The sequence below is a fragment of the Phocoena sinus genome, chromosome 1, assembly GCF_008692025.1.
Source record: "Phocoena sinus isolate mPhoSin1 chromosome 1, mPhoSin1.pri, whole genome shotgun sequence".
Lineage (NCBI taxonomy): Eukaryota > Metazoa > Chordata > Mammalia > Artiodactyla > Phocoenidae > Phocoena > Phocoena sinus.
In genome coordinates this window covers 28673752-28693597 of record NC_045763.1, presented here as the reverse complement: position 1 = coordinate 28693597, position 19846 = coordinate 28673752, and the positions used below count along the sequence as shown (strand labels likewise).

Here is a 19846-nt window from a genome sequence, read left to right as displayed (position 1 = left end):
GTTGAGTCCGGGAGGTGGGAGGGGGCGGCGTTTCCGGCCGCCGTCGCTGTCCAGGGAGGCTGAGGCCAGAGTGAGCTGTCCGGGTGGGGAACCCGCATTGCCTTCTTCCTTTTCCTCCTCCCCCGGGTGAGGGGAGCGAAGGTTGGGGCCCCGACCCCATGTACCTGGAGGAGGCGGAGGCCGCCGAGAGCCGGGGCCTCGCTTTGTGGCCTTGAGCCCCGGTAGGTGGCCGGGGGCGGCTGGCTGCCGGGCCGAGTACCACGAGCTCAGGGGAGGGGCAAGTGGGACGGGCTGTTTCTGGGGGTGCGCTGGCCGGGTGTTGGGACCCGGAGGTGGCGCTCCTGGCCCGGCTAGGGCAGCCAGCTGCTTCTGGCTTTGTAGGTGCGGAGCTCGAGTCTCAGGCTGAACCCCGCTTCTTTCGGGCCCGGGCCTGGTCTTGCGGCTCCCTCCATCCCCAGACAGACAGACCAGCCGCGAGACGCTGCTGGCCTTCTTCCTCTCTACCCGCTAGCTTCAGTCTCTGGTGTTTGTTCTACCCACCAGGACAGCAAGTTGATGCTGAATAAGGGGGGCGGGGCTGAGCACTACGTGTAAATTACGATGCGAAACCTGCCTTATTCAGGACTTGGAAATTATGCCCTACCGAGGGGTCCTGTGGTGGCTTCAGTGAGCACAAAGGTGAAATAAAGGAAGTCAAGAGAAAAGACCTCAGGCGAGATTCCAGGAAAGCTTTGCTTTCTTTCCTCTCACCGTGGTTGTGCGCAATCGAAGATAGATGCAGTTGGTGAAGAGTATTAGCTGACTCTCCTTGTGCTTTCTTATCTGATGAACAGACTGGAAGCTAGGAACAAATTGGAAACACGACCTCCCAGAACAATCTGTTCATTTTTCCAGCTATTTGGAAAACAGTGTCTACAAATATAAGCAAAGCTATTCATGGCAGTCTGTTCTGTAACTTTCCCAAATATCTGAGACTTTTCTTTTTTTAAGAGCTTTATTCTTAATTACTCATACCAGCTGAATAGGCTGTTTCAGACTTGCTCTGTCGTTGTTCAAACATATCTTATCTCTGGGTACATAAATGGAGTTCCACATATGTAGCTGACAGACTGAACTATGATACATTCCCCCATCAACCTGAAGCATTAAGTAAACATTACCCCCTGCGCTGTCTGAACAGCTGCTGTAACAGAGAGTGCTTTTATTTCGGGTGTACTTGTAACGCCCTAAATGCCAGAACTCTTGCAAGCTTTTCTAGATTTTCATTTGTCAAGTATTGTGGAGGTGTGTGTTCTCTCCCTGGGCTGTTTCCCTTTGATTCTATAACAAGCCATTTGGATCTTGGTGGTGTTCCTGCCTCTGGTCAGCAAGCCTTTGACTGGACCCTAGCAGTGATTTGTGCCCTTAGGCAATTGTAGGTTTCAGAGGAATGACTGGTTGGGAGTTCACATGAAAATAACTGCCTCTCTCATGCATGGTTTGTGAGACATTGCCCTTCTAATCAGCTTGCTAATCCAGTGGTGTTTATTACTCCCATTTCAAAACCTATTCATTTCTTTTATGCTTCTATCGCCCACCTGCCACACTATTGATGACAGGTGTTGAGTCACCTTGAATTTAAAATCCTTTTGTGGTAGGCAGAAATGTGTTGGGTAAGATTCATATGCACACACGTGCACACACACGCACACATGCACACTCATTCATTCCATCTTGGGAGGCTGGAAAAGTTGCAGGATATACTTTCTAACTTAGGCTCCATTTCATAATCTTTTGAGCACGTGTCTGACCTGCACACTTCCTTTCTGCCCCCTGCTCCCTAACATACAATGACAAACCGCTAGAAATAGGAATGGATGGAAGTGAATGAGAAAGATGAAGTCCTTCAGATGCTTAAGGCTCAGTGAAAGCTTTTTCTTGGGTGGGCTTTGCCTTAGTTTTGCAGTTCTGTGTGTGTTTGTCTATTTCCTGGTGTTAATCAGTATTGATATCCAACCCATACAGTGCTGGCTGGGGCTGGGGTTGTCAGTCTGTGCCATTTTCCAGATGTGCATGACAGGTGCATATTTAGGACAGAAGATTTTTATTTTTACTTATTTATTTTTGGCTGCCTTAGGTCTTCGTTGCTGCGCGCGGGCTTTTTCTAGTTGCGGTGAGCAGGGGGGCTAGCCTTCATTGCAGTGCGTGGGCTTCTCATTGCGGTGGCTTCTCTTGCTGTGGAGCACGTGCTCTAGGCACGGGCTTCAGTAATTGTGGCATGCAGGCTCAGTAGTTGTGGTGCACAGGCTTAGTTGCTCCACGGCATGTGGGATCTTCCTGGACCAGGGCTCGAACCCGAGTCCCCTGCATTGGCAGGCAGATTCTTAACCACTGTGTGGCCAGGGAAGTCCGGGACAGAAGATTTTTTTTTTTTTTAAACATTTGTGAGGAAATTGCGGCTTAAGTTTTTTTTTAAATAAATTTATTTACTTATCTATTTTTGCTGTGTTTCTGTGAGAGGGCTTTCTCTAGGTGCAGTGAGCGGGGGCCACTCTTCATCGCAGTGCGCGGGCCTCTCACTATCGTGGCCTCTCTTGTTGCGGAGCACAGGCTCCAGGCGCACAGGCTCAGTAGTTGTGGCTCACGGGCCCAGTTGCTCCGCGGCATGTGGGATCCTCCCAGACAAGGGCTCGAACCTGTGTCTCCTGCATTGGCAGGTGGATTCTGAACCACTGCGCCACCAAGGAAGCCTGGGACAGAAGATTTTTAAATTGCTTCTTCAGAACTCAGTCAATCCTCGTAATACTGCCAAGGTTTATATAATAATTTATACAATATAGGGAAGTTGTGTAAGAGAGAAGAAACTGATGGAAAGTCATTTTTTCTTCTTGAAGGGACCTAAATCATTTGGTCTTTAGATTATGGAGTAGCCAGCACAATGCCTAGTACAAAATAGGGGCTGTGTAAATCCTTGTTGAATGGCTATATGAATTTAAGTCAGGAATTGCTAATGATTCTAAGGATCAGGGAGGTGACATCAAAGTGTAAACTGGATAGAATTTAAAGATAAGAGTGGTGGGGACAGTAGCAAACTGGAGAGTGCATGCCCTGCCTAAAGACAATCACATTAAAATTTTTAAAAAACATGGCTAGAAAAGCCTTCAGATTAGTTTACCTCTGATGCTCTAAACTCTTCTTTTCATGGGTAAGAAAGCGTATTTGTATTGGGCTTCCCTGGTGGCGCAGTGGTTGAGAGTCCGCCTGCCAATGCAGGGAACATGGGTTCGTGTCCCGGTCCGTGAAGATCCCACATGCGCAGAACGGCTAGGCCCATGAGCCATGGCCGCTGAGTCCTCGCGCGTCTGGAGCCTGTGCTCTGCAACGGGAGAGGCCACAACAGTGAGAGGCCCGCGTACCGCAAAAAAAAAAAAAAAAAAGAAAGCGTATTTGTATAAAGTCACAAAGCTGTTAGTAGCAGAACTGGAACTGAAGTTCAGATCTTTTTTTTCAGTCTGGTATGCTTTCCATTGTTCCACACAGATGATGTTAGATTAGAAAATATGGAATATAAAGTGTTTCAGTTTTACAGTGGATTCATTTCATATCCCTGGCTATGTTTTTATCCTGATAATTATAGGCTATGCCAAAGCTCAGCTTTGAAATTTATAGGCAGGTATGAGCAGTGAAAGACAAACTTGAAAATTCCCTTCTCCCTAATCTGTCACACTCTCTAGCACTCTGCATTTCGAGGAATCAATTATTAATTACTTGGCATATAATTTCTTTTTCTGTCTTTCTAGTGGACTGGTTCTGCCTGTCTGGAAGGCCATGGAGAAGCTGGGAATCAAGCCAAGCCGTGCTTCTTGGATTTTATCAGGATTTTGTTGGCAGACATCTGTGAAGTGGTTGAAAAGCTTGTACCTGTTTTATATTTGCTTCTGCTTCAGTGCTCTGTGGCTGTCAACAGGTACCATTTTCTTTATATATTTAAGATTTTTAAAAAAGCGTACTCGGTGTGAGTCTTTCAGTTCATTTTAAAGACTAGTAGGAGCCAGAAAAGCAACCTGCTAATTGACAGAAGTGGTCATCCTTTAGGTGGACACTTAGTTTGTTGGGTTTATTTGTCTGTTTTGTTTTAAACCAAAATTTAAATTGGGTTCTTTCTCTGTCTTTTTTTTTTGGCCGCTGCCACTCAGCATGTGGGATCCTTAGTTCCCCCACCAGGGATTGAATCCGTGCCCCATGCAGTGGAAGCATGGAGTCTTAACCACTGGACCGCCAGGGAAGTCCCTGGGTTATTTCTCATAAAGGAGGATTGGCATGATCATTTTGAGATTTGATGAAGATGTAATGAAAAGAAAAGGTTTCAAAGTTAGAAGGACCTGGGTCCTGGAGCTGGATGTTTCTTTCCACTTAATGACTATAAAACATTGAGCAAGTTACCTATTGTCTGTAAGGAAACATAAGATCTACCTTATAACTTTGACTTAAAACATAATATAATTAAAGCGTGTAGTACAATTCTCTGAACATAAGTGATACTTGGCTTTCTTTCCTTTCCTGAAGGAATCTACACTCTATACTTAGAGGGAGAATATGTTCCTTGCTTCTTCCGTAGAATGGGGTTATGCTGATAGATTTTATAAAGTATGCTTTCCTCCTAGAGATTATTTCACCAGTCTGTTACCTCTTGCCAGGAAAAAGTGCCAAAAAGGCTAAATCTCAAAGAATATCCTTTTTTTCTGTCTTTTTTTTCCCTTTTCATTCTTTTGTTGACATTGTACCTTTCAGAGTATGAAATGTGAGGAAACAGCAATTTGAGAATGACTTCTCAGTATGTTGCCGTTCTGGGCAATGACCAAAAGACTTCTGTTGTAGAGACCACTGTCTGGGACAACTAATCCGTCTTTTGCCCCCATAATTAGAAAAGTTTCTGTTGCTTTCCAAAAGGAGTTGGTGGCCATGATCTTGAGAATCAAGTAATTACTGTATTTAACAATTTCAGTAACATCAGCTTTGGGGTTTTTGTTGTTTTGCGGTGGTGGTTGATGATTGCATAATTATAGCAGTGGAAATTGCAGTTGACAGAAAGCTGACCTAAATGTTTTTTACCCAGATGATGCTTTGCTGGGACAGCTAACTATTTCAAGCCAACATTTTATGTAAGATCATTTGAATTAAATAAGTAACTGATTTAGCACCATCAGAGTACCCACACTTTTTGAAGTTCACCTACCACATACCAGACCCCTGGCTGTAAACATTACATGTTCCATTTAATCTTATGATAACCAGAAAACAGATAGTTTTATTTTGTAGTTAGGAAATTGAGGCCCAGGGAGGCAAAATGACTTGACCAAGGTCATACAGCAAGAACATGACAGAGCCAGGAATCTAAATGCAGCTTTTTCTACTCTAGAGCTCACGCTTTTTTTCTTCTGCTATGCTGCCTTCCAACCGCAGGTGATCTTTTGGAGGACCAAAGACAGTTTTTTTGCCCTGAACGAGGATGAGCTTGTTATTTGAGGGATTCTGAGTATAGGGGAGGAAGAAGCATTGCTGAGAGTTTCTGTATTTGTAAGCTAGTTGGTTAAACATGGCACTGTGGTCTCACTGGGCTATTCTTTAGTATCCCTTGAGCCTGGTGCTTCAAGACAGCACCCTAAGGAACAGATTGAGTAGAAAGGTGGCAAGGTGGTATTGGTAGAGTGGTTATGATGGAATTAGATTGTACCAGTTCCATTTTGGAAAAGTTTGAGCTTTTATCATGGAAGAACCAAGAGCCATATGTGTTCAAACTGAGGGAACATGCAAGCAATACATGACAGACAGATTTTTTTATGTATTTTAATTTATCAGAGCTCTTTTACATCAATTTTTAAAAAACACAGTGTCCTAATAGCAAAAAATGAATGAGACATAAGCAGAGTATCATAGAAATTAAAATTTATAAAGCATTAAAAAAAATGTTCATTCTCATTACTAACTGAAGAGCTGCAGATTTAAGATGAGAAAAATCCTTTTAACCTATCATATTGATGAAAATCAAAGTAAAAATATCTAGTGCTGCCAATAGGTCCCTCCTATTGTGCTGTGAGAGTTTGAACAGAGAAACTTTCTGGCATAAATCAAGATCCTTAAAAAGTTCATATTCTTTGACTTAGTAATTCCCCCTTTAGGAATTTACCTCAAGGACATATTTTGATGGTTGTGAATGAGAGCAGTCATCAACACTTATTTATTCTGTGTTGCAAAACGTTGCTACAACCTGCCCCACAATAGGAGTGGTGAGATTATGGCATGTCCACATGGTGGAATATTACCTGACTTAAAAATTCACATTTTAGAAGAACAAGTACATGGGAAATGCTCCTAATGTTAAGCATGAAAAAGCATGATATACAGTTGCATATTCATATTCAAAATTGGTGTCAATTTTGTGAAAAGAAAAAATATTTTTATGTAATAGAAGGTCTGAAACAAGATATATAACTAAATGTTTATATATTTTTTGAGTAGTGGAATTATTATCTTTTTATACTTTTCTGTGTTTTCCAGGGTACATGTTAACCTCTTTTTATAAGTGGGGGGGTAAAAACCTATCTGAAGAAGCAACAACAAAACAACAGCAGCAAAAACCTATTGTTGGTAGCCTGAGTCAGTATTTATCTACTCATGAATTTGTTTAGTTTTTATCTGAGCTCTTACGTTTTCCCTGATAAAATACATTCTTGATTGTTTGCTGTTGTCTTTAGCTCATGGATTATAGAAATTATTCCTGAAAAACTAAACAAAGCAGCTCTCCAATTATCCCCATTCCTGTTTATCACTTAGCAGTTTCTCCATCTTTGGGAGAGCCCCAGGTACCCACTGACTTATGTATAGTGGGCTTATTTTTTATTTCAGCTTTGGGTTCAGTGCTGGAGCCCACTGCTAGGAAGCAGTGATTACAATTTGATAAAAGATGCTCTGTGTTTTCCTTTTGAGCCATTGAATTACTATTTTTTTGTCTAACGTTATTGTTACATGGCTTAAAATAGCATTTTGGACCTGGGGATTATCAGTATCTGGAGAAAAACATGAAGTGACCCCAAGAATTTGGAAATTCCTCTTATAGATTGTCAGCTTCTTGAGAGCAGAGATTTTGCCTGTTGCTCACGCCAGCTATTTCTAGCAAGTACCAAGGGCTTGACCTATAGTAGATGCACCATAAAAATATTTGTTGACTGAATAATAATTTAGCAATAAGGGAATTGTCCTTTGAGAAACAACAACAATCTATCAACAATTTAATCAACAGTAATTTAATAATTTAAATAAATATTTAAATAATTTAAATAAATAATAATTTAATAAAACAATAATTTAATCAACAATTAAAATCAACACACTCTATCATTTGAGAGTTAAAGCTTAAAATGAACACAATCGAGGCAAGGGTATGTAGAGGCACTTTAAAGAGACATAATGCCTTTGAGAGCAACAAGATCTGATTAAAATATTCACAAATATTTTAACATCTAAAGAAAGAATGTGTGCATCTGAAGAGTTATATATGGCTCATGCACAGGAGAGGGCCGGAACCAGCATTGGAAACCTAAACCAAGGAGGGTCATTGAGGCTGATGTACTCCAGAAGCTAACAATTGGCTATGAAAACTTTTATTGTTATTCCCTTACTTCTGGGAAGTAGATTACAGAGTTAGTTAATAAGTATTTTGAGTACAGAGAAAAAGAATCCAATTCAGAACCAATTTTTGAGAACTTATTAGGAGTTTGGTCCTGGGCTAAGCATGAGGGTAATAAAGATGAGTACAGGGCTTCCCTGGTGGCGCAGTGGTTGGGAGTCCGCCTGCTGATGCAGGGGCCGTGGGTTCGTGCCCCGGTCCGGGAAGATCCCACATGCTAGGCCTGTGAGCCATGGCCGCTGGGCCTGCGCGTCCGGAGCCTGTGCTCCGCGGCGGGAGAGGCCACAGCTGTGAGAGGCCCGTGTACCGCAAAAAAAATAAAAATTAAAAATAAAATAAAGATGAGTACAACACAATTCCTGCCCTGGAAGAACTCCCAGTTTAATGAGGGAGACAGATGTATAAATACTACGGTGTGGTAAGTGAAAAGACAGAGGGATACCATGCCCTGAGTGCTACTGCAACCAGAGAAGCATTTAGCTTAGAGATGAAGGGGGAGAACTGAAGAATTCTCTCCAGAGAAACTGATGCCTGACCAGAAATTTGAAGGTTGAATTTGAAGGATTCGAAGGGTATTCCCAGGCAATGGGATTGCAAGAGCAAAAGCACAAAATTATGAAACAGCTTTTGGTAAATAAAGGAAACTCTATACGCAGTTTAGTGCTGCTGAAATGCAAAGAGCAAAGCTGGAATGGCAACTCCTGAAGAGGCAGATGGTGGCCAGGTGATGAAGAATCTTGTATGCCATGGAAAGAAGCTTTGATTTTAATCTTTTAAGGCAGATGGTCTACAAATTTTCTTGATTATGTACTTATATCCATAAAAAATGTTGAAGATGTGCCCCAGTTTTTGTTTGTTTATACATTATAATCAGCACCTTTGTACTAATGTCTTATGTTTATGAGAGATGCCCAAAACAAATATAAATAGTTTTAATATTTTCTTTTCATATCCCAATGATTTGTTTTGTGCACTTCTGGTAAGCAAAAACTCTACTTTGGAGAGAATTGCCTTAGGAAATTGGGAGCTAGTGAAAACTTTAAGCAGAAGAATAATACCGGTAAATTTCTAGAACATTTTTGCTGGAATATGAAAGAATGGTAATGGTGGGGATGGGACAAAGATGGAAAGGGGAGGGAGGTCAGGGCTAGAGGTAAGGATATCTGTTAGAAAGCTAATGAAATAGTAGTCCAGGAGAAAATTGATGAGGCTCTGTGTCTTCAAGGAACCTCTCTCTCACTGGAGAGAGTAATTTTACTCAATGCAAATCAGTAGATTTAGGGGTAAGTAGATGGGTAGAATTTAGGAGTTCTGTAGTAAGAGATTAGATGAGGTTATTTATTTTTTTAATTGAGATGTAATACCACGATTTAATTCCAGAACAGTTTACTCACCTCCTAAAAGAAACCTCATACCCATCAGCAGTCATTCCCTCTTTCTCCCTCCCCTAGCTTCTGGAAACCACTAAGCTACTTTTTTTTTTTTTTTTAATATGAATTAGTTCCTCAAAGTTGTTTATTAATTAATTAATTTATTTTTGCTGTGTTGGGTCTTCATTTCTGTGCTAGGGCTTTCTCTAGTTGTGGCAAGTGGGGGCCACTCTTCATCGCGGTGCGTGGGCCTCTCACTATCGCGGCCTCTCTTGTTGCGGAGCACAGGCTCCAGACGTCTGTGCAGGCTCAGTAGTTGTGGCTCACGGGCCTAGTTGCTCTGCGGCATGTGGGATCCTCCCAGGCCAGGGCTCAAACTCGTGTCCCCTGCATTAGCAGGCAGATTCTCAACCGCTGTGCCACCAGAGAAGCCCCACTAAGCTACTTTTGGACTCTATGGATTTGCCTATTCTGGACATTTAATATAAATGAATTCATACAATATGTGGCCTTTTATGTCTAGCTGCTTTCACTTAGGGTAATGTTTTCAAGATTCATTCATGTTGTAACATATATCAGTACTTCATTCCTTTTCATAGCTGAATAATATTTCATTGTATCTATACCTAGGAGTGGAATTGCTGGATCATATGGTAACTCTTTGTTTAACTTTTTGTTTGCTACAGCTGCTGCACCGTTTTACATTTCCACCAGCAATGTATTAGGGTTCCAATTTCTCCATGTCCTCACCAACACTTGTTACTGTCTGTGTTTTGATTGTCATAGAGGAGGTTGTTGAAGGTTAGAAGAATCAGGGAAGGCTTCGTGAAGGAAATGGAACTTGGCTTGGGCCTAATACATATCCACTTTGCAGACAGACAAACTGATACAATTAGAAACAAGGACTGGTCAAATAACCATATGGGTACAGATTATTTATTTGTTGTATTTTTATTATTATTGCTTATTCATTCAACAAATATTTATTGAGCCAGGCACTGTTCTTTGTGAGGGACCTCTAGCCAGGTTCCTGGCTTAGCCTTCCCAGTCAGGGAAGCTTTCTGAATGAGCAGACCACATTTGCTGTCTCTATTCTCCCACCTCTGTCCTCTTCTGAATCCAGTGAGGTGTGGCTTCTGCCTAAACCTTGGCTTTTACCAAGGTAACCAGTGACTTCCCTAGCTTGACACCTTTACTTTTTACCTTACTTAACATCTCTGCTGCATTTGACACCTTTGACTACTTTCTTGATACCCTTTCCTCAGTTGCCTTAAGTTACAGCATGCTTTTCTTTGCTCTCCCTTACAGCTGATGCATCGCACTTTCTAATTCTTCCCACACTTCCTTCTCAGCTTGTCCCTTAAATGTTTTGTTCTTCAGGGTTCTGTTTCTACCCCTTCTTGTCTCACACTTGTGCGCTCTCCCTGGGCAATCTCATTCTTTCCCATAATTGTAACCTGTGTGCTCACTACTCCCAAGTCTATACGTGTTCAATTCACTTCTCTCCTGGGCCCCAGACCACATAGCCACCTGTATGTCACACATCTCCAACTGGATGTCTCCCAGCTACCTCCAACTTAATATATCAAGACTGAACTCACGATCTTTTACCCCTCTTCCTCCTTTATTCCCTGTAGCGGTGCGAAGATCACCTCTACTCGTATACTTAGGTAGAAATCCCTGAAGCATCCTATACTCCTTTTTCTCTTCCACATTCAAATCGCTTTTCATAGAGTGCCATTTCATGTTTCCACAGAGTACTCCATTCCTCTGCCTATGTCATTACCATTCTCTCTGATGTATTCTTTTCTTTTTTTTTTTTTTTTTTTTTTTTTTTTTTGCGGTACGCGGGCCTCTCACTGCTGTGGCCTTTCCCGTTGCGGAGCACAGGCTCCGGACGCGCAGGCTCAGCGGCCATGGCTCACGGGCCCAGCCGCTCCGCGGCATGTGGGATCCTCCCGGACCGGGGCACGAACCCGCGTCCCCTGCATCGGCAGGCGGACTCCCAACCACTGCGCCACCAGGAAGCCCTTCTTTTCTTAAAAAATAAATTTATTTATTTATTTTTATTTTTGGCTGCGTTGGGTCTTTTAAAAATTTTTTATTTTATTTATATATATATATATATTTTTGGCTGTGTTGGGTCTTCTTTGCTGGGCACGGGCTTTCTCTAGTTGCGGCAAGCTGGGGCTACCCTTCATTGTGGTGCATGGGCTTCTCACTGTGGTGGCTTCTCGTTGCAGAGCACGGGCTCTAGGCGTGTGGGCTTCAGTAGTTGTGGCTCGCGGGCTCTAGAGCGCAGGCTCAGTAGTTGTGGCACACGGGTTTAGTTGCTCCGCGGCATGTGGGATCTTCCTGGACCAGGGCTTGAACCCATGTTCCCTTCATTGGCAGGTGGATTCTTAACCACTGCGCCACCAGGGAAGTCCTGGCAGGCGGATTCTTAACCACTGTGCCAACAGGGAAGTCCCTGCCTGATGTTTTCTGATTCAGGTCAACATAAGCTCCTTTCTGGTGCTTCCCTGAAGCCTTGATTTGAACTTGTTCTTTAGTGTTCTCACAGCGTCTATATATTTCTCTATTATTATGCCGTATTATACTGTGTTGGTTTTAGGCTTTGTGAGGAGAGGTTCAGAGTAGGTTTTGCCCTAGAATGTGGTCTTTCCTCCTGAAGGCCTTTCTAGTGTCTGCTGGTCTGTGTTGTTAATGTGATTTCTTCACTTCGGCAGAGCAGGAATTCTAAAATGCTCCTACCTCCTACCCCAGCACTGCTTGACCTCTAGTGATCCTGTCTCCTTCTCATCGATGTAACATCTAGTATATGACAAACCTGTGCCTTTATGTCCTAGCCCTGAGCCTTTTGGGATCTGCTCTTTTCACAGCTCCTTCTCCAGTGTCCTGCCACTCAAATTCTAGCCAGATTCAGATCTCTGCTCCTTGGGCTTGGTGAGAACCCTCTGTTCTGTTTGGGGTCCAGCTTTCTGTGCTGTGGTTGAGAAGCTGTCCCTTAAAAGAGAACTGGGCAATTATCGGGCTCACTTCAAGTTTCCCTTCTCTCAGAGATTGTAATCTTGCACTGACTATTATATTCTTATGGAAAACAGTTGTCTTAAGTATTCTATCCAGTTTCGTAGTCATTTATGGTAGATTGTGAGTCTGGTACCAGTTCCATCATGGCTGGGAGCAGAAGTCTGCTATGATTATTTGCTTATGTGTCTACTTCATGAAACTGTTTTACTCATAGTTACATACCTAACATATAGCATGTAGTAGGTAGCAATAAAGGTTTGTTGGGTTAACCTGAAGATAATGCTAGAAATAGGACCACCTTGGAATATACATGTTAAGGAGAATCAATCTTTCATACTCTGTTTTTCAGTATTGGCCAATTAAGTGGGCACTTCATTTCCCAGGAAGGTAATTTTTGTTCTCTTTTTCCCACCTTTCTCTGACACTCTCCGTGAATGGAAGAGCGATTTTTCTGTTTGGTGATATTGGAAAAGAATTCTGTTGCGTGGAATGGCTAGTCTTCAGGATTTTCATGTATTCTCACCCTGCCATGCTCTAACTGGTCTGCCCATGCCAAGACAGCCTGCATTTGTCCAATTGGTAAGTTTAATTCAGTGTAGGAAAGTATTAGGAAGCCCATTTGTGATTATACATCTAAGTTATGTTCTCCAGTCACCTTACACTTATAAAGATGATATTTTGGTCTCCATCTACCTCTAACTGCCAGGTTTTATTTTTTTCATTAGTCCTAAACTTTGGATGGGAGAGATTAATTATCACCCTCAGCCCTCACAGAGACTGCAGATGGGACAGAGACAGCTTCTGGCTTAGCAAGAGGTCTTCCTCCACTAGTTGCCATTCTCATTTTGTTCTTATAACTGCTCGCATTTGCCCCTGACAGACAGAAGGCACCTGAACTCACTTTCTTCCTTTGCCCCCACCTTTTAGTTGTACTTTGAGGGCTGTAGCCCCTGTTGTACCAGTCAGACCAAGTGGTATCTTTTGTCGTTGAAGAGAATAATATTTTTTGAACATGCATTGTTCTTATCTTTAGGAGAAAAGCATTTTCCAGAGAGTTTTTGGGTGGCATTATATCCCTGCTCTTCTTGTATCTGCTGGGCACCTCATTTAAGGTGGATGACTAATGGAATACACCTCATAGCGATGAGCCTTCCGCAGGAACTTTCTGCTGCCAAACTGTCCTATATTCTTAACTGCATTGCACTACAGGAAGGTAATAAATTATTAATCCTAAATCTGTCTCCTCAGATTGTGATAATGACTTGAGTACATCGCAGCTGGGGGAGGTAGAGTTTTCTGGTCGTTAACATAAACCATGCAAGCTTTTTGATTCTAAAATTCAGCTAGCATTGAGCAAGTCTATGGGATCTTTTTATATCACAATTTAATTGACTTCGGTAAGACCAATCAGAATTATCTAAAGTTAGCTTCTCTCCCAATGAAATGAAGTAATTGTCTCTTGCTTAAATACTCTTCAGTAAAAGATAATCATCTTAAGTCCTTCTCTCTAGCTAGAAAAACTATAATTTTGGTGGGTTCTTTTTGCCCTTTAGAAACATTATGCAAACACAGACTTATTTCCTAACTTGTGTGATAAAGTGAAGAGGGTTAAGAAAATGGCATAATTGGGCAGTAGATCCAGTTCAATTTAAAAGCTGTCTTAAATTGACTCTCCTTTGGAATTCCTCAGAGAGGAAATAATACAGTAGTGGAGGAATTTATAAAAACAGAATAATTGCAGGACCAAAGCAAGGCCTTGGTCCAGACATTGTGTGGAATCAGCAGGAACATGATCAAGACTGTAAGTGTGGTTACTCTTTGGACATCTATTCTCAGGTGAGTAGTATTGAACAGTTTGGGTTAAAATGCACAGCTCTTGGTTTGAGGACCTGCCCTTTGAACTTTCTGATCCTCCATCCAAGAGCTTCCGTAAGAAAAGACAGCGTGTGTGGTTAAGATCCTTTAACCACTTTTGATTCCAGACACTACTGGATATGTTTTAGAGAGAAGTTGTAAGAATTGGTCTTGACCACCTACCTAGTTCATCAACTGAGCAAGAAACAGGAGGCAGAGTGGACAAGAGCATGGAGCATGGACTCAGGAGTCAGACAAGCCTGTATCTGAGTCCTGGTTCTATTATATACTGGGTGGTATTACTGAAACCCACCTTTCATCAGGTTCCTCATCTACAAAACAAGAATGACAGTACCTCTGATAGGATTGTTACGAAGATTAAATGAAATGTTCACACAAAGTGCTTAGCCTACTCCCAGGTGCATAAATAACCATTCAGCAAATGTTAGTAGTAGTCATTATGATGTGATGACATAAAATCCTGTTTGGTTAGACTCTTGTCTTAGCCCAAGGTGACCCCGTAGGCAGTAGGTTTGAGGTCTCTGCTGGCTTCTTAAACCTCTGTCTAGTGGGATGTCAATCCCCACATTTTTTTAGAGTATACTGTAGGCAGCTGGCCTTTCTGCATTCTCAGGAGAAGTAGGCCTCCATTCAGGCCTGAGGTTGGTTGAAGCCCATGACAGGGTGGGCTGTGTTGTGCATCTCCTGTAATTGTAACATGCCACTAAGGAGCACGACTGCTTGTTGGCTCCTTGTTTCTTCTTCAGCCAGGGATACTTTTCCTCTGGAAGAGGACTTTGTTCTGCTGCCATGACACCATCTGGCCCTCAGCCCTGGTTCACTTCCCCCAACACTGATGATATGCCCATGTTTGGCAAACTCTTGTGCTAGGCCAGATTGGCTTTGTCTTTTAGTCAGGGCAGTGTTTTGCCTGGGGCTACTTCAATAGCATTTTTTGGATTTTATATCAGAAGTAGCTTGCAGAGTTACTTCCTTCCATCAAAATGTATTTATTGGATGCCTACTGTCTTAGGCATTAGAAATGCAGTGGTAAGACGGACATGGTCTCTGCCCTCTTGGAGCTTGCAGTCTAGTGATTCCTTGGCCATTACTAGGGAACAGAAGGTCTCTTCAAGAGGGATGATGTTACTGGTATCAAGGTTCCCTTCAAAGAGGCTGAGAGTCTCAAGGTAATTCAATGACAGGAGAGACCCAGTTTTACTTGCAGAATCCTAAGAGACTAGGGAATTTGATGTCTCAAGCTGGTCTCAATAGAGTAACCATCTGCTAAGAATTATGTAGGTGAGTCCCCTGTCTATTAATGCAGTATATCCAGCTTTCCTTTCAATCCAGCCCACTCTTGCCACCATTAATAACCCACATCCCTGAATAAGCAGCGAGGGTGGTTATCTGGAGATTTGGAAAAAGTGCGACAGCTGCAGCCCTTGCCCCAATTTGGAAGTATATGTGTGTCCTCTGGTGATTTCATGGGTATTAGATATAACCAGTCAGTCAGCTCCTGAAACTCTTTTTTGCATCAGGTTTGTTACTTTAGGCCCTCAGGTGAACAGTTCCAGTGCAAGGCAAGCACCAAATTATATAAATTTTGAACTTCTTTGGTCAGTCACAAAAGGAAACTGTAAAATATCCTGAGATGAGATGGAATTATGAATGTCCCTGAATGATGAGTTAACTGTCACAGGCGCTGTTCTAGGAGAAATAAAAGCAGAGAGGAATGCTGGCCAAGGCCTATCCAGCTCCACCAACTGCAGACTCTGCCCCTGAAGATGGACGCCTAGTGTAGCTCATCCCATTTCTCCTTTTAAAACTCTCCCAGCAAATGACAGGATTTTTAGGAATGCTTTCTTTCTTCCAACTGGCTTAAACGTTATGCTTTGATTCTAATCGAGCAGCAATTTAAAGTAAAAGCTTATGGATTCTCTCACTTTTAGGTAATAAAGGAAATCACTCGTATTACCAGATGTGGGAGATGGGAAGTTTGTATTGATTTGATTTTACTTCTGTACTCTAATTTCAGATTTAGGTTTAAAATTTTAAAGGGACTGCCATTCTGCCTATTAAGAAAGGGCTCCTCTGTTTTTTTTTGTTTTTTGTTTTTTTTATACAACTCAGTGCTTATTGTCCTTAACTGTGGGCAACTTGAGTCAGCTGGAAGCTTATGGAAGTAGGCCTGGTAGAATGAAAGAGTCTTAATCAGAATAAATGAAGCAACCTTGTAGAGAGAAGCTGAAGAGCTAGGTTCCACCTGTGAAAGTTGCATCCTGCTGGGTCAGTCTGTGGCTTTTGGCCTGAAGGAAAACAGCCCCCTGTGCTGAAGCAGTGCCAAGCTTCTATTCTGCCTGTGCATTCTACTTCTTCCGTCTCTCTGGCTGCTCTAGCTTGCTTCCTTCCTCCCTCCCTCCCTCCCTTCCTCTTTAACCCTTTCTTTTTTGATTTTAAAAGTCACACATGCTTAATGTAGAAAGTTTAGGAAACGATTATTCCAGATAGAAATAACTACATCCTGCGAATTCCATTGCCAGAGATGACCACTGTGAACCTGAGGCTGTAGTTTCAGGAATATCGCTGGGGAAGTTCTGTTTGTGAGAGCTTGCTTGCTCTGCTCAGTTACTGGAGGCCGCCATGGCACCAGCCATCTCTGGACCTGGTAGAAGGGAGATATTCTGTTCTTGCAAAGGCCCTGTCTCAGCCTGACAGAAGCTCCTGGCTCTTCCTGTCTAACTGCTTGGTTTTCAAAATTGCTCTCAGCTATGCTCCCCAGAGTATGTGTATAAGCTGCACCCTGACATTTCTCATAATGCACTTTTGAAATGGGTGAATTTTCATATTACCCCTTCTCAGAAAGGTTTAAGGGAGGGCTTGACCTCTAAGCTCAAGTAAGTAGATCTTGAGCAAGGTTGTTTGCCCAGGATAGTCAGGCCGGAAGGGAAGGTTTTCTGGCTTTTCCACGGAGACTTTCGCTGATGAGCATACCCTTCTTTCCTTCCCCAAGCTGTTTTGATTGAGCTCTTCCGCCCCCACTCCTTTGTGTCTCACGTGGCGGCTGCCTCTGTCAGGAGGGAGGGAGAGGCAAAGAATGAAGGCCCTCTGTGTGTGGTGTGTCTTTAGGGGTTTCTCTGTGTGCCTTTGCGGGGTGTGTGTATGTGTGTGTGAGAGAGAGAGACAGAGAGACCAGGCGCACTTGGGCATCCTTGTTGCCCTGCCTAGAATTAATGTCACTTTTAAGCAGCAGAGAAATATTGTCATTTTACAGGTGAGGATAAGGAAAGGCCAGTTTCTCTGTGGCTAGACAGAGTCTGTACTAGATAATTGGATAGTAAGGAATGTTTGTTGACCATTTTGCCAAGATTTTTATTTCTGTCACACATTCTGTGGAATGTGTGAATTACAATCAACTTGAAGATGGAAGTATAGGAGAAAGAATGATTGTGTGTGTGTATGTGTGTGTGTGTGCGCGCGCGCGTGTGTGTACATGTCATAAAAATGAAGTTATTGAAAGCCACACATCTGCAGTAAATAAACCAAACAATGCCAAATTATCTGAATGTCAGTGCTAGGCTATGTTGATGACTGACTAGATTACAATTTTCTAATATTTGTGATCTCTGGTGCTTTATACGTGTGGTCATATTCAGTGCCTTAAAATATGCTTACCGCATTTTTAATACCTTCTCTAGGATGCTTAATTCAAATCACTTAATGATAATTAGTATCTAGGTGTTATGTACATACAATTCCTGTCAACAAGGACTGTCCCTGGCTAAATAAAACCCAGTTCCTGCCATCAGAGTGTTCACGCTATGGAGGCAGAGATAGATGTAGAAACATAAAAAAGCATGATAAACTCCACGATGTGTTATGGGAGCACAAAGAGTGGGGCAGGGAAGAGCTGAACCCTACTCTATAGCAGACTGGTGAGACAAGTGATATTCTAATCCCTTTGAACTTCCTTCTCTCGGATTCATTTGAAGTGGTTTTTAACCTGCAGAGCTCTTTCATTTCTTTATCACAGAGGGAGGGGTGGAGGGAAGAGTATATACAGCTCTGTAAAGTCTAGAGAATAAGAGCCCTAAGAAAATTTTATTTTTATTTCTGTACAGATACAGATTGGCTTTGATTTAATTTAAATAAACTGGCTCTTAAAAATTCTAAGAATACTAACTACTCGTACAGTTTCGCTTTCATTTACACACAGATGAGAAAGCATCTGTAGCTCTGCATTTTATTTGTTATAAGCAAAAAGTGGTATGAGATATTTAAGTATCTGAAGCTTGGTTGTATTGAGTCCTCGCATGTTCCAGTTCAGCCCACTGCAGGTTTTTTTTTTTTTTTTTTATGAGACTTACATAATACTCCAAAAAGAGAGATTTTTAATGGATAAATTGACATAAAATTTTCCTCTATTGGCCATATCTGCTGAAGTAACACTTCATGGTTTGCTATATTATTTCCTTATTTCTTCTCAAGCTTACTGCTGTTTTATTTAATTTACATATCTCTGCTTCAGCCCTCTAAATGACCTTCTCTTTAGAAACAACAAAACCAGCCAGCAAAAAAAAAAGAAAAGGAAAGGAAAGAAAAGAAAACCAAAAAAATACCCCACCAAAAACCCAAAAAACCTTCTCCCGAAACAAAACAGTGCTCTGTTTCAAGGTTTATTGTGTGGATTTACAAAGAAGGTTGGTGTGATTGTGAATGCAAATAATTTATCAGCCCTGTAGTCAGAGACAGGAATCAACTGCAGGTTCTTTTTTTTTTTTGCGGTACACAAGCCTCTCACTGCTGTGGCCTCTCCAGTTGCGGAGCACAGGCTCCGGACGCGCAGGCTCAGCGGCCATGGCTCACGGGTCCAGCCGCTCCGCGGCATGTGGAATCTTCCCGGACCGGGGCACGAACCCGTGTCCCCTGCCTTGGCAGGCGGACTCTCAACCACTGCACCACCAGGGAAGCCCCCCAACTGCAGGTTCTTAACAATAACATCTACAAGTGGGCTATATAGGGAGTTGCTAGATTAATGACATCATATCCTGGGGCTTTTCTCTTTAGAAAAAAAAAGTCTTTCTTGTTAGGACCACTTTTATTTACAGGCCAAAGTTTATCTGTTATCATTTGATACCTGTGCTTTTTGAAGTACGAAGACAGTGTTTCATAGAGAGGTGTGGGCTCCTTCACGCTGTGGCTTGGAGGCGTGCTCTCCTTGCTGACAGGATTCTCCATAGTCTTTTAGTCATAAAGTGGTGGGAGAAAAAGCAAAGCAGCAGATTCTGAGAATATTATATGCAGCATTGTAACCCCCAGTCACAGTTTTTTTTGTTTTGTTTTGTTTTTTAAGTACATCGTTTACTCATTTGCCTTCAATCTGCTTTTAAATATTATAAAGCCCTTGATGACTGGCTCATTTCTGAGCAGGTGACTTTGGTAGGAGAGCTATTTTCAGCTATACCAGTGTTTCGATTAGTACTCTCACTTATGACTTGGTTGTGAAAATGGCTTTGGACTAAACCGTAACAGATAGGTCTTTTGAAACTTTATAGCAACCATATCCAATTAAGGCAAACTTCTAATTTACTAATAAGTATCAGGTAGAAATTAAAGGCATTAGAATTGTGATAGACTGGTTTACATTTTTCATCCAGGTGACCAGAACTTAGATGTGTTTTTTTCTTTTACTTTTCCTCATTACTCAGGAGAACGGAAATTGAATGGATCTAGATGTCATCAGTGATGGATGAATATTTGCATGGGTGAACTGGGAAGCTATTCTCCACTGTTGCTTTGTTCTGAAAGTTCCATGGTGAAAGCCTGTCTTGCCTTTGAGTGAAGTGGAGTGAGTGGTCTGAAATAGATAGCTCGGGAACTAAAATTTGGTTGGTCCTTTCATGAGGAAAGATTGCTTTGTGATTTG

At 42.2% G+C, this 19846-nt stretch overlaps 1 protein-coding gene across 3 annotated transcripts in view; it reads left to right on the top strand.

Moving 5' to 3' along the window:
• The window catches only part of KIAA0319L (KIAA0319 like), a 108618-nt gene that overhangs the window by 785 nt on the left and 87987 nt on the right, over positions 1–19846 (top strand). The window contains exons 1-2 of one of the 3 annotated variants that reach the window (XM_032630958.1): positions 16–221; positions 3780–3946. In XM_032630958.1, the coding sequence (XP_032486849.1) occupies positions 3808–3946 (139 nt within the window). In that variant the 5' untranslated portion in view covers positions 16–221; positions 3780–3807. Of the gene's footprint in view, positions 1–15; positions 222–3779; positions 3947–19846 lie in introns of those variants that run through there. The other 2 variants (XM_032630976.1, XM_032630969.1) reach the window with 2 other exon arrangements.